This window comes from Enoplosus armatus, chromosome 19 (assembly GCF_043641665.1).
Source record: "Enoplosus armatus isolate fEnoArm2 chromosome 19, fEnoArm2.hap1, whole genome shotgun sequence".
Taxonomy (NCBI): domain Eukaryota; kingdom Metazoa; phylum Chordata; class Actinopteri; order Centrarchiformes; family Enoplosidae; genus Enoplosus; species Enoplosus armatus.
Genome location: NC_092198.1, coordinates 14126415 through 14141616, shown reverse-complemented (window position 1 = coordinate 14141616; position 15202 = coordinate 14126415). Strand labels below are relative to the sequence as shown.

At 39.7% G+C, this 15202-nt stretch overlaps 2 protein-coding genes across 2 annotated transcripts; both read left to right on the top strand.

Annotated features, from left to right (window-relative positions):
* The first annotated feature begins 5156 nt into the window (after positions 1-5156).
* Positions 5157-6215, top strand: LOC139302563 (leucine-rich alpha-2-glycoprotein-like). The gene has a single exon (XM_070926268.1). It carries the CDS (start codon positions 5157-5159, stop codon positions 6153-6155), a length of 999 nt encoding a protein of 332 aa, XP_070782369.1. The 3' UTR covers positions 6156-6215.
* A 1111-nt stretch (positions 6216-7326) lies between these two features.
* LOC139302696 (leucine-rich alpha-2-glycoprotein-like) lies at positions 7327-8343 on the top strand. The gene has a single exon (XM_070926401.1). It carries the CDS (start codon positions 7327-7329, stop codon positions 8341-8343), a length of 1017 nt encoding a protein of 338 aa, XP_070782502.1.
* Positions 8344-15202: the final 6859 nt, after the last annotated feature.

Genomic DNA, 15202 nt, shown 5'->3' with positions numbered 1-15202 from the left:
GCTTTCTTGACGAGAGTTGAGGGGATACCGACAACCATATCTGTCCATTAAATATGAAGCGATAGCCAACAGCCAGTTAGCTTAGCTTAGCATAAACCGCTGGGACCTGGCTCCATCTGAAGCTAACAAAATCCAACAATAACCCCCCGTAAAACTGTGACTTTGTTCACTTTAGAGGTGCTAGCAGGCAGATGTTGTTAACTTTGAACAGAGCCAGGTTAGCTATTTCCCCCTTTTTCCAGTATTTATGCTAAGCTCAACTAACTGTCAGCTGTCTGTAGCTTCATATTTACCGTACAGACGTGAGAGTGGTATGAATCTTAAAATGTGCTTTAATATTTGACTTCTTGCAAATATGCAGACTGAGCTTATTCCCATATCTGTCTGCTGTTTATGCATTTGACTCGTGCATTGTGTGGCTACAGGATAGCTTCCTTGTGTAATATGTGTGGATTTTGTGTGGGCGTGCCTTTGAAGTCCAGCCAGTCTGTTGGTAGCATCCCAGATTTTCACATCATTTTCTCTCTCTCTCACTCTCTCCACAGTTAACCCTGGCTGATCAAAGATGTGTATTTTCATCTTTGTGGATTAAATGACGACAGTCTGGACGCAGCGTCTACATGTGTTTATTTCTTCAGGGAAGTAAACTGAAAAAAAAAATGCTAATCATGTACAGAAACATTCACAGAAACTGGCTGTCGTCATGAGAACTGGGACTGTCTTTGTCATTTTAACAAGAGGAAAATGAGCAGTATTCATGTTAGTGAGATTTCATCAAAAAAAAACGAAACCTCAGCTCAACACTCTGTGATTAAAACTGCCTTATTTTATAATCATCATGACAAAAACGTGGACATTTTATTCTGTCAGATGCTGTGACTCACATACTGATTTTGTGTTTGTGAGGTGTTAGGCATGTGTGTGTGAACATTTGTATATAGGATTAAGAGGTCTGTCTGTGTATTGTAACACAGAAAGTGTAGCTCATAGCATATGATTGTTTTATTTTTATGGATAGAAGTCAGCAGCACATTATACAGTATATGCTTGTCCTGAAAATGAATACAATTTTACGGATTCGAAGATTTTACATCATTATGAGTCTTGATTTTTTGGGGGGCATATTTCATTACACAAAGTAGATCCATTACAACGTAAGACAGAATAGTGTGAATTGAACAGAAACGATGTGCCATTCATGACAAATTCAAATAAATTCTGTTACCCTGAAAATTAATACATTTTTCATTCATTGTTAAAAGTCCCACGCGTAGGATTTGTCTCTATATAATATACATTGCAGGCAAAAGAAGGCATGACTTACAGCCTTCCAAAACAGTTATTTATTTTGTGCCTTGATGTTTCATTTGAAAGCCTTCAGTTGGGATTTCACACAATAATTCCCCCTCGAGTAAAACGTAGATACTGCATCAAAAGCAGCAGACAGGCGATGAATGAAATAGTTCAATGAGATTTTCTTGGTTTTTGACATTCCTATAACATATACAGCACATAAATACAGTAGGATGCTATTTAAATGTATATTCACCGCATGTCTGCTCGTCGCTTAGCTTAGCATAAAGACTGGAATCGGGGGAGAAACAGCTAGTCTGACCCAACCATCACCTCTAAAGTTCACTTTGTTCTTTTATACCACATTTGTTGCACTGAACCTGAATTATTGGTGTGGATCTTATCAGTTATATCTTTATTATCTTATATAAAATCATAGCAAATTATGAGGTGTACATTGTATAGTGATGAAAAAGATAAAAAAGATAAAAAAACACCAAAAAAGACAGTGAGACTAATATAGAGTCTTGATTGCATATCACTGACATTATAAATACAGATACGTTATAGGAATACTGTAGCGATCCTTCAGAGGTGTTCGGTCTTGACTACAGTGTATTTTAGGAGACTCTTTGAACTATACCAGAATAGGTCTGTCTCTATCTTGCAAGTACACGTGGAGTGAGTGGGCTTGACTGAAATAAATCTTTCAGAACAGCCTAAAGCCAACTGGCACTCATCATACATAATGTAGTGGTTCATCATGTTGCCCATCTGCTTAAATCACATTTCATACCGCAGGTCTAATCCATTCTCTCTATCAGCTGTGTGACTGTGTGTTCTGGTTAAATTAACATGAAACCCACTGTACCTGCCTGCTGAGTCGCCTGCTGTGACCTCAGGTGGCCCGCAGCCCTCGCCCGCTGTTTCCCCTCCTCATCATGAATCAACATTTTATTCTGTAATCTCTAATCATTTCATTTGCATTTTTAAAAAAGGATGTCTCTCGTAGTGGTGGTAAGTACACTTTCTCAAGTACTGTACTTAAGTACACGTATTTCCATTTCATGCTACTTTATACTGGTAATATATAATATAGGGGTGTGCAACTGTGTTAATGAAAATAAGCCATTTCTATAAAAGTAGCATTGCTTAACTTCAAATAGATGCTGTATATTTCATAAAAGACCAGGGAGTCCCAAGTATTTTTGTTGCTCAAACAGACTGACAATAAATTCTGTAACAAGCAACGTTCAAAATGAGTGTTTGTTGCCTACGTGACACGTTTCTTTAAACAAGACTCATCAAATAGATATGTTTAGATGACAAACTAAACAAAGGCATGTACGAGGACAGCTGCGTATTATCTTGCTGTTTTCAACAGCCGTTGTAACCACGACAACAACAGACGCATTCGGCTGATAGTCACCAGTTAACAGGGTCCCTCATTAATCCGAAACACCTGCACAGGTTTCACCGTGCCGTCTCACCAGGTGAGATATGTCGTGCTATCGCGGTACTTAATCACTGTTCTACGAATGGCCAAACTTTTGTCCAATTTTCCTTATTTCTTATGAAATCCAAATGTCTTCCAAACTTTAGATTTTATGGTTCACATTAAACCGTGTCGGTTATATTTTGTTTTTACTTTGCAAACAACACTACGATAACTTCCCTCTCGTAACGCGAGAGTCTCGCGTTTACCTTTCACCTTTTACAAGAGTGGAGTCGCTGTGCAGAATTACCATCAAAGCGTCAATCAGCCGATTTGTAACTTTAGATTGGGGCCGTCCTCTGGTCCATGGTACATTTAGATCGATCCCTAATATAATAACACTCACACTACTGCTTTATCAGTGCTTTTACTTTTGATATACTCGATGATATACTTAATACTTTTACTTAAGTAACACTTTTCAACCTAGGACTTTTACTTGTAATGTAATGGAGTATTGCTGCTTACTGAAGTACAGGAACTGAATACTTCCTCCACCACTGCTTTCTTGTCATATTCCCTCAAGTTAATATGGGCAAATATTGAAACAGATGTATGTGTAACCACATATTGTAGTGTACTTGATGTTCTAATAGATTTTTTACCAAGAACATGTTGCACTCATGACTGTTTGCTTGTTTAACCCTTACTCTGTTTCCACTGTTTTCCCACTATCTCTGTACATCCTTTGTGAGGCTCTAACTTGCCAGTAAGTGGATTGAGGTTTTTTTTGTTTTAGTTCATGTCTTTTCTTGAGCTGACGAATAAAATAATCACTGCAGCCTTACTCAACATGGCCAAAATTTCATAAGTCTTTCCCAAGGTCATGTTGGAAAAAAAAAAGATTAGACCATTATTGATACAATCCCCTCACATTTTGACTTTTGCTTGATTTTTGTTTTGCTCCGTTAGACACTTATTGCCAGTGGTGGAATGTAAATAAATATATTTGTCTAAGTACTGTACTGAAATACAGTTTTGACATTTGAATTAGATTACATTCAACTGTATTGTCATTGCACCGAGTACAGGCACTGAGACAACAAAATGCAGTTTAGCATCTAACCGGACGTGCAAAAAGCAGTCAAATGCAGAGTAATGTACAAATGTATAGAGGTAAGATATAAATAAACAGTAAGGGGAAGATACGAATGGGCTAAGATACATACAGTATGAACATGTGCAGCAGTAAATATCATAATTTTACTCTGCTTTATTTATTTGACAGCTGAAGTTACTTTACTGGTTAAGATTTTACATATAAACAATATGATCAGCTTATGAACTATAATGCGTCATTATTGAGATAGCAGTATAATATAGTTAAAATTAGCTACCACAGTAAAGTCCTACTTAAATGTGAATGCATTAATAATAATCCAATGTAACACTCATAGGGCTCTTTTTCTTCCCTTTTTTTTAATACTTTGAGTACCTGGTAATACTTATTTTGAATGCAGGACTACTTGTAATGGAGTATTTTTACATAAGTAAAGGATATGAATATTTCTTCCGCCACTGCTTGTGACATCAATGTATTTCTGCTTTGCTTACATACAATCCACACAACAAGCTAACAAATGGAGACACATTTTCCTCTTCAAATATGTTGGTAGAGTAAATTAACTGTTTAAAATTCAAGGTGTAAGATAGGGCCTTTATTGACTTTTTATCTGGCCTTACAGGGCTTACTGCTATATAACTTAAAACAAACGTTTTGCCTCTATTTTCCTTTCTGATTAGGAATTTAATTAATTCAAATAAATCAAATCAGTTCATTTTAGATTGATGATCATGCATTTTCACCTCCCTCTCTCCTCCCCCATATTTAAAAGATTCAAAGTACAAAACTTAGTTTATTGATACAGTGGAAAACAATCAGACAATCGTAAACTTCATATGCTCACTTTAACATAGACATCAATCAGCAATTTCTAGCAGAACTACAGTTTTTTTATTCAATAAACCAACATGAACTAAGTTTCCAGGTTTTTGTACTTTCCCTGCAGGTTAGAGTCACACACTCTGTTGCAACTGCCTGTCCTTGACGAAAGACTGTGTAGGAACAGGTCCTTGTTTACTCAATAAGTAATGATTAGATTGGGGTATTGGGCTCCCCAAATGACTCAGTAATTTGCAAGTGAACGCTGCTGAATCTGATTTAAGGAGCGGTCCGGCTTAAACTCATCCAACTAGAAAACAACAGTAAGTTTTACTTTGTTACGCATGCTACTGAACATCTTGTGCAGAAACTGGAACATGATTTGTGGTTTTATTTGCAGTGGTGCAATACTTCAGCAGGATATTTAAGTCCTGTTTTCCTCCTCAGTTTTAATTCTCTGTGTCCTTCCCTTCTTGTGTCGTAGTAATGAAGTCCTGGTGTGCCCTTGCTTTCCTCTGGTTGGCCTTTTTGTGCCATGGCACTCTGTCCTGCCCGGCACTTTGCAAATGCTACCTCAGAAGAGCTGAGGTGGTCTGCAACGAGATTCCCCTGACAGAGTACCCCTCCGAGGATCTCCCGAAGAACACCACCATGCTGACCATCCAGTTCACAAACATCTCTTCCATCTCTGAGCAGCATCTAAAGGCCACACCCCTGCTGGAAGGGCTCCACCTGTACAGCAACCACCTGCAGAACCTTTCCTCTGATCTTCTCCGAGGCGTTCCTCATGTCAACACTTTGGATCTCACAGGAAACAAACTGTCTGACCTACCAGTGGACGTCTTCAGCCACGCCCCGCTGCGCAGCTTGGTGCTGAAGAATAATCTGATTGAAAAGGCTGATGCTGAGTGGCTTCCTGATAACAGCAGCCTCACCTGGTTGGACTTATCTGGGAACCGTTTAACGAAGATCCCGAGTGCTCTGCTCCAGAAGCTGCCCCACCTGGAAAATCTGGATCTTTCCAACAACCGTCTGGAGAAGATCGCTGCAAATTCTCTGGACCAGCTGACCAAACTTGAGAGACTAAACCTGCAAAACAACAAGCTAGACACCCTGGATGCATCTATTCTTCAGAGTGCCCGTGACCTCACCTATTTGTTCCTCTCTCGGAATCAGCTCAACAAACTCCCCCAAAAGCTTTTTCAGGAGCTCTCTCAGCTCAAACACCTGAGTCTGGATGACAACCAGCTGACGCACATCCCTCCAGGTTTGCTGGACCCTCTGGACTCCCTGGACGAGGAGGGGCTGGACCTGACCAGCAACCCCTGGCTGTGTGATGGAAAAGTGGAGTACCTCTGGAGGTGGCTTCAGAAGAACAAGAAGAAGGTCTTCCTCCCAGAGACCATCGTATGTGCCAGACCTCAGTCTCTGGTGGGGCGCTCAATAATGTCACTGACAGAAAGTGAACTAAACCTTCAGTCTTAACATTTTCCATCCTCATACTGGTTATTGTCTGATATGGTAATGTCCCAGTTCAGCCTGTCATAGCTGTCTTACTGTTAAATCACTGAAACAGTCTGTAATGTTAATGTATCATTAAATATGATATAAGTAAAGAGATCTGTTAAGAATTTCTGTCTTTCTTTGACTTTAATTGCAGATAAAAATGAGTTTTGAAAGGAGTTTGACATTTTAGGAAATGCACTTTGTCGCTTTCTTGTTGAGATTTAGATGCAAAGATCAATACCATTGTCATGTCTCTATGCCAAATATGAAGCTACAGCCCAGAGACGGTTGTCTAAGCTTAGCACAAGGACTGGAAACAGGGAAACAGCTAGCCTGGCTCTGTCCAAAGGTCATAAAAACAGGTAAAAGGTAAAAAAAAAAGAAACCCTCTGAAGACCCTGTAAACCAAAACCTTTTACTCTTCGATTTTTGTGCAATATAATGTGATAATTAATAATTGATATAATGTGTTAATGAGCTTTAGAGGTGCTGTTAGGCAGATTTTTGAACAGAGCCTGGCTAGCTGTTTCCCCGTTTCCACTCTTTATGTTAAGCTAAGCTAAGCTAATCAGCTGCTGGCTATAGCTTCATGTTGAATCAACAGACATGAGAGTGGTATCAATCAAACTATTCCTTTAACAGATTGCATGTTCTTTAAATGGAGAAACAGAAATAATATGTGATTATAAAAATGAATTAAAGGATTAAATCAAACAAAAAAATAACACATGCGATTTACAAATCACACTTCAAATTAACATATTAAACCATTGCATAAAAATCTTCTTGCAGGAATGAAAAGAGAAAATATTGATTTGTGTGTGGCAACATCTTTACTTTTAGAAAGTACAGAGACAAAGTAACCACTCACCAGATGACGAGCTGGTTTTGTTTGCTTGGTTTTGTTTGCCTCTTGCAACATTTTGTACTGACTCACTGCTGGGAACGAATACACTCAGCATTGTATAAAACCCAGTCCGTAATCAAAAACAGGGAATTCTGCTGTGCCTTTCAGGTAGGGTTACACATTTATGATCACATTTTCACAATGCAGTAAATATAACTTGTAAATACCTGATAATTTGTACTTAGATTATCACATTTTCTTAATATCCTGTTTGAATCTGTCTCTTTCTGCAGCGCTTTAAAGATGAACTTGTGGATACTCCTGACTTTCACTGCACTGGCTGAATGCCGTTACCAAAAAAGGGGCGCCCACTCGTGCCCAGATCTATGCTCCTGTTCCTTTCCACCCTCAGGTGCTGAGGTGGTGTGCAGCCAAAGCTCCCTTACACATTTCCCTGTAAATGGTTTACCCTCCAACACCACCGGACTATCCATCCAATCCACCAACCTCAACAGGATTACAACCAGTCATTTGAATGTTGTTCCCCTTTTAAACAACCTCCAGCTGTATCACAACAACCTGACAAGCCTTCCTTCAGATCTACTGAAAGAAGTTCCTCACTTGAACACGTTGGATCTGACGGGTAATCAGCTGGTTCATCTCCCTCCAAATGTCTTCAGCCATGCATCACTTCGAAGTCTTGTGCTGAAGAATAATCTGTTCGAAAGAGCGGATTCTGAGTGGTTTCCCGACAACAGTAGCCTGACCTGGCTGGACTTGTCTGGAAACCGTTTAACAGGTGTACCTGCTGCTCTGCTTCACAAGCTGTCCAATCTGGAGAATCTAGACTTGAGTGACAACAATCTTCAAGACCTACAACCTGACGCCCTGAAGCACCTGCACCACCTGAAGTCACTGAATGTCGCCGGAAACAAATTAAGCTCCCTGAAACCTACAATCTTCACCCACAACCTCAAACTGTCCCAACTGTTTCTTCAGGAGAATCGGCTCCGAGAGCTACCAGCGACACTCCTCCAGGGTCTCCAACATCTTGAACTTCTGCTGCTCAATCAGAATCAGCTGCAGCATTTCCCCTCAGGGCTGCTGGATGAGAGAAAATCCTCTTTCCAGACGATCTTAACAGGAAACCCCTGGGTGTGCGATGAGAAGATGGAGTATCTGCGGAAGTGGCTCGCTGCCCATCCTCAAAATGTCATCTTTTTGGAGGAGGTGACGTGTGCAGGTCCTGAAGCTCTTAAACACAGACAAGTGGTCTCTTTAACTGACAGCGAGATTGGACTTCACAAGATTCAAAAGTGATGAGGAGCGGCCGTTACCCTCCATATTCCACTAAAATACCCTAACCCTAACCCTATGTCAAATTATAAATTATGCACATATATTCCACTGTATCAAAGGCTGAAATAAAACTTTTTGATTCATTCTTTCATCCAGCACTGCTTCCTTATGATCTCTGCTTGATCTCTCCATTGTTTGGATGTTGTCCAGCCCACTGGGTGGCGTAAGACACTCAATAAATTAAAGCAATGAACTGAACAGAGTGCAGCTCATTTAAGAGCCAATTTACTCAGTAGACCCCAGCCAAAAATGTGTTCAAGCAAATCTTGATGTTGATGTATTGTGATATATATTGATTTTTGTTTTACTATCTGTGAGGCACATAATCTCAAGATAAATGAGCCTCATTCAAAGTATGGACAAACTAGATTAATTAATCATGTAGTATTTAATTATATCACACAGAATCGCAACAAATGAAAGCACTCTTCTCTACGTCCTTGATGTGTGTTTTTTAAGATTCTTGCGGTGAACGTTTACTCCAACAGATCTGTCTCACTTGTTGGTTGCATCACAGATTGCAGCATTGTTTCCTTCGTGCCTTTTTGTTTTTAATGATGTTGAGCATGTGGGAGTGCGTGGGCAGTGCAATGGCTGAGTCTTCCAGCTGACCCCTTCTGGATGTGTTTAAATATCTCTCTTTAAGTCTCTCTCTCTCTCATAGTGTGTATATATATATATATATGTGTGTGTGTGTGTGTGTGTGTGTGTGTGTGTATCTTCTGTATGCCCACACACGTCTGTCCTCAAGCCTTGATCACTGTGAGTGCACCCCAAATGTAATTTATAACTCTTATAAAATATAAAACATTGCCCCCTCTAGAGGCTGTTACTTATGAAAATTAAACCTTGTTTGTGAACGCTCCCTAAAGAACTTTGATGCATGTCTTTCATTCTTCCTCTCTGAATTGTATCCTGGAGGTTAAAGGTTGAGGAAGTGGGTTTGCTGCTCCTCATTTCTAATCCCGTCTGGATTTAAACATCTGTTTTGGTTAAAGTGAACAAAGGCACTCTCCTCTACTTTAACAACTACTGCTGCTCTTTGGGCAGGACATTTAATCTCCATCTGCTTCTGCAAACCCCCCCCCCCCCTCCCCCAAAGCTCTGATGTTAGTGAGTGTGTAATGGTGGGCAGGGCATTCCTTAGATGAAGGAGGATGAGGCTTCCCTTCCCTGATCGGTGTGGAGGAATGAAGCCTGCTCTCTGGCTCGCTGCCGTACTGCCGGCTGATGATGACTGACTGACACTGAAATCTGAACGGTCACAGGGAAAGTTTTCATGCACTTGAAAATGACTGTGGCCTTTCTCACTTGGTGTTGTAATAATGGAGATGCGACCGTTTTTGATAGCTGCTGATTAGCACATAATGGTTCACTAATTACTTAACATTTTTGCCATAATCAGCTGTCACAGAGTGTCTCTGTATATTTTCAGGTAATAAACTCTTTAAAGTCTTTGTATTTTATGTATGTATTTATTTTATTTTTTTATTAAGTGTTGTTTTTTATAGGAATTGAATTCCCTTAATTTTGTTTCCTTTCTTTCTTACTTTAGTTCTGCACCAGTAATAATTTTGAAAATCATTTCTCATACACTCATCATTTTTACTCCACTATGTTTATTTAACAGCTTTAGTTACTAATTACTATGCGTAAGATTGTACATATTAAATGCCTTATAAAATATTATGCATTGTTAATGAACTAGCCGACAGTAAACAAAATATTTACCTCCTCCAACATTAAAATTCTGCTTGCTTATACCTGTAATAACGATCCTATAACATAATAGCACTCACAAAAGTGCCATTGTGCATTATAGTAAAGAGTATTTTGCTGATAATACTTACTATGCTTAACTAAGCTAACCAGCTGGTAAATGGGAGAGGTATCAATCTTCTCGTCTAACTCTCGAATAAACGTATTTCCCCAAATATCTTTTAACTTTTTAAACCATTAAATCAAAGACATATAATAATGTTTTTATATTGTAGTATTGCTACTTTGGCTTAAGGATCTGAATATTTCTTCCACCACTGAAAATTTGTTTTTACTCAGCAATTTAATCATGTTTCACAATACATTCAGCCATGTCAGCCACCCTGAGAACAAGTGTCACTACAGGACGGTCAAACCAAAGATTGTGGGTGAAAGTACAATTAATCACAAAGAAAGAAAATCCCCAGACAAAAGTTTCCCCTCTAATGAAACACATCTGCTCACTGCAGCAGCGCCCCTTTGTTCTTCAACCTTAATATTTTGCAGGTCAAACTCACCTTCTTACGTTATGTGTGTTTGAGCTCATGCTGAAATAAGAAAAAAGGTGGTTAGACTCATTAAAAGCTTACCTGAAGGCGGGTGAGAGGAGTCACACTGTGGGTGCCTTCAGGAGCTTGAGGCCATTACCATGCAAGCACTTAACAACAGTAAAACACTCCTACTGAGCCCTTTATCAACCTTCCCACGCTTTTTACTCTGGATTGACAGTAGTTTGTTTATGCCTCAAACCTGTGCATGTTCAGGACCAGCATGCATTGCAGTTTACAGCCCTCATCTAGCACATTTAATCAATTCTACCATAAGCAGTTGAAGGTGGCAAGTGTGGAAAAAATAGCATGATCCCATGCATTAACCTGCATCTTCATTTATCATAATCCTACAGGCATTTTATTCATCTCGTTTGCCTGCTCATAAATCATTGTCCTACTTGACAACATTAACATGGGGAAAGGAATGTGCTGTTGCCTTTGTGCATTATCTCATTATTGGCGAAGAGAACCCATGGCGCTTCCCCGACTATGTGATTGGTTGTTGTAAATGGCCTCCTGTGCTCTCCAGGGAAATGGGCTATTAGGAGGCTCTTCCTCGATGGACGCCGTGTTTAACACCCTGCCACAAATCTAGGCGAAATTTTATTGCGGGAATAAAGGTTTTGCTGGAGGCACCCTCAATATCCCCACACATACAGACAGAAACCACATGGAGAACACATTCAAAGAAATATAACAACTATTTATCCATCAAAATCTCCATTCACAGATGAAAATGCAGACAGAAATGGGATAAATTGTAGTTTCAACTATATCAAGATGACGACAACACAAACTTAATGGAAACAAATGAATGGAGGACACAAAGCAGCAGCGATGACGCATGTTAAGAGAATAGCGTCAGCTTATTGATGTTGCTCTTTTTTTCTCAGCCAGAAGTTGTTTTTTGGCTTTTAGAGTAGAAAAAAACCTGATAAGACTGTTGATGAGATGGGAGGTCAACCTGAGTCACCACTAGCAAAGAGGACAGACAAGTCTCAAGTTTCTGATTAAGGGGTTGCTTCACCCAAATTACAAAATACATATTTTGTGGCATCCAGCCATCCTGATAGTCTTTGTTTATTTACTAACATAAATACTGTCACACCAGTACAATGGAGGTGAATGGGATTTTGTTTGTGGTGCAAACTGAAAAGTTACATTCATCAGCACTGGCTGGGGCAGCGGTGGAAAGTAACTAAGTACATTTACTCAAGTCCTGTAATCAAGTACAGTTTTGAGGTACTTGTTTTTTACTTGAGTATTTCCACTAGTTTCACTATACTTCTACTCCGCTACATGTCAGAGGGAAATATTGTACTTTTCACTCCACTACATTTATTCGATAACTTTACTAGTTTAATAAAAATATAATCAACTAGATATCCAGCAGTATATGTGATAATTAAATTTATGGGCCATTTTGCATAAGGAGTACTTTTACTTTTGGTATTTTAAGTATATTTTGATGGCATACTTTTTACTTCGATTCACATGCTGTTGAACCAACCATGCACTTTGTTTGAAGCATTTTGACCCTTTTAGTGTCCCTGTTACTCTGGATAAACCACAGAACACACTGGAACATAGCTGGAACTACTTTCTACTGAAGACATAGTGCCTATAATAAATGGTTGACACTGTGTTCTGTGTATTATCCAGGGTAATGTTTTGAGGTGGAGGAAATCTCAGAAATTGATATTCCAAAACCTGGGCTAAAACTGTCTGTATGGATAGATACCCCTAGCCTGAAAATATATATTTTTGTGGCCACAAGTACCAATTGTGGGATTTCTAAAAACACTTAAATGTAGTGTAATGGTACAAGTATAAAAGAGTCATAAAAGTCAATGAACTGAGCCAACATTAGCTACTCTAAGCTACTTGTAATACCAGACCAAACTAGGTTGTAGGAGCATAACCCCTGAGTGTATTGTCTTGAACAAGACTGTTTTATCGCTTATGAATTGAACTTTTCATTTGTAAGAGGACTGTGTTATTTCTTTTTTTTAAAAGTCGCATATTCTCATTATAACACCACCATTGTGAGATCCACATACAAGTAGACAGGTAGACCCACATCTGTGTTTTTTCATTAGCCTGCCCTCAGGAAACACAGCAACTTTGATCTCCCATTGACATGCTCATAGCCTCCTTAAAAAAAATTACTGACAGATCTTAAACTCCTCCCTCAACTTCCTCCGTTCTCATCTGACTGAACACATCGACTCTCTGTAATTATTATGTATATATTCCACTGCAGCGATGCACTGTGTACGATCCCTGCAGCTTTGATCTCAGCCTGCTGTAAGAGGAAAAATCTGTCTAGTAGATACTCACCACCATTCCTTCTGTGTCTTACTCTGTAATTCTTCTGTCCAGGGATGGCAGATTGATCTGTAATCACCCACAATGACCCACACGGGGGACAAACGGGGCTGAGGGGGTTTAATTACCTCCAAGCACAAAAGACAAGGACACAGCATTCGATCACTGTTTGACGTCTAAATCTCCTCAATGACTCCTCACATCCTTTGCCATAAGTTTTTTATGTCGGCTCACTGACATCCTTTCACACTGAGCTCATATGGATTATCATCAGGCTCCATCTGTCCAGAGGGGCTTTATGCAGTGCCTGTAACAGACCATTCACCTGTTGTTGGGGCGGTCGACGTGGAGCCACGCTGAGCCGCCTGTAGCCATCGAAACTGTTCACAGCATGTAGAAACAAGGGCAAGTCTACTGAGGGGGAGATCATGTGTCACTGATGAGAGTGGAGAGGGGGTCAGGCCAGCTGTTTGTGGGGGCAGACTGAGATGAAGTAGCAACAAGAACAACTGTCATGGGCTGTGGTGTTCATTTAACAACTTATTGATTCATGCATTTAATAGATCTCTGCCTTAGTAATCAGTTATTCAGGAATGTCTGCGTTAATTATGGAACTGGAGCCAGGAGCCTATTAGCCTAGCTTAGCATTAAAGACGGGAAGCAGCAAGCCTGTCTCTTTCCAGTGCTCAAACATATGAATACCAGCGCCTCTAGAGCTCACTAAATAGCATGTTGTATCTCATTTGTTTAATCCGTCCAAAAACTGAAACAACTATTAGCTGTTTAGCGGATTCTTGGCTCTGAGCAGTAACTTTTTGTAGTCTCCACTGGTTACCTGGCACCTTTAGAGTTGCTGGAAGGCTGATTTGTTTACCTTCAGACAGACCCGGTTTCCAGTCTTTGTGCTAAGCTAAGCTAATCAGCTACTGGCCGGAGCAATTCATCTACTAATTAACTACCTTTAATGCAGAGACATGAGAGTGGCCCCCTCATCTACCTCTTAGCTGGAAAGCAAATAATTGTATTTACCAAAACACATGCATTTTGACAAGTTTCTCCAAACATCTCCGTTTCAGTAAATAACTATACAGGAATTCTGCATTTGTCAGTATTTAACTACTATATCTCCAGCATTTCCAAATGAATACTTTCATGCACTTAATTTCCTGCGCACATAATATCTTATGTTGCTGTTTTGAAAGCAAACGCCTCAATATAGAGTTCATATCATCACATCACAATAATGCAAAGCTGTCACAATTTGACATATGGAAGATGCATGTTTGAGTAATTCTGTGACAGAGATAAATGTTACATCCCAGAGGAGTTATAATTCTGATGACACCCTCACTAAATATTGTTTTTATGACCTGTAGCACTAAATTAATTGTAATCATTGTAGCAAGAAACTGCAGGACAAGGATGTTCCACTCCATAAAACATCATTGTCTCTGAATGAGATAATCAGCAGTGGCAAGTGCATCGGCAAGCAGGTCAGATCCATCACTGCGGCTTTGGTCTCTGAAGGCCAATTTCCTTAATTAGATGTCCAAACATTTATCAGCAGAAGTGACACAGGGCCACTAGTACATGGCTGATACAGTGAAATTTGCCCTTTTGTAAGCCATTTTTGAAGTGGGGACCATCAGTGAAGGGCATGAACTAAAGTGAGTGAGAGGAAAGAAAGTTGTACCAGACAGTAAACATAACTAGTCATAGCTCTTTATTATGCAGGCAGTGGCACACAGGAGAGCGGTTTATTTGTTTTATGTCTTGCTGTTTATAACCTTCTGATTAAATTAATTTGCTAAAAAAGCCATGCATCGGATGGATTGATTTTTAAATAAAATGAGGCGGCTTTAACAAGCTTGGGCTTTTGAACAAATTATTTGAAGCCGTCAGTGGACACAGTTTTCAAAAGCCCAAGTTCATCTGGAGACTGTGCTTGGCAGAAATGTGAAGGTTATTATTTCAGACTGCCGAGGCCTGATCAAAGGAGTCAGCACAGCAGTGCAACTCAAAGCAGTGCAGAGCCACTAAATGACCATTCAGACAGCACAACACATTATAGTGTAACAACATGGATAAATACACCGGATGCTGACTTTTATTGAACAGAATTACACTGGAGGACCATCTGCCCAACAGTGGAATGTAAAGATGGGATTTCACATATTTTCCTG

Excerpts from the sequence above, each read along its gene's own strand:
- LOC139302563 (XM_070926268.1), top strand. The coding sequence starts at position 5,157 with ATGAAGTCCTGGTGTGCCCTTGCTTTCCTCTGGTTGGCCTTTTTGTGC.
- LOC139302696 (XM_070926401.1), top strand. The coding sequence starts at position 7,327 with ATGAACTTGTGGATACTCCTGACTTTCACTGCACTGGCTGAATGCCGT.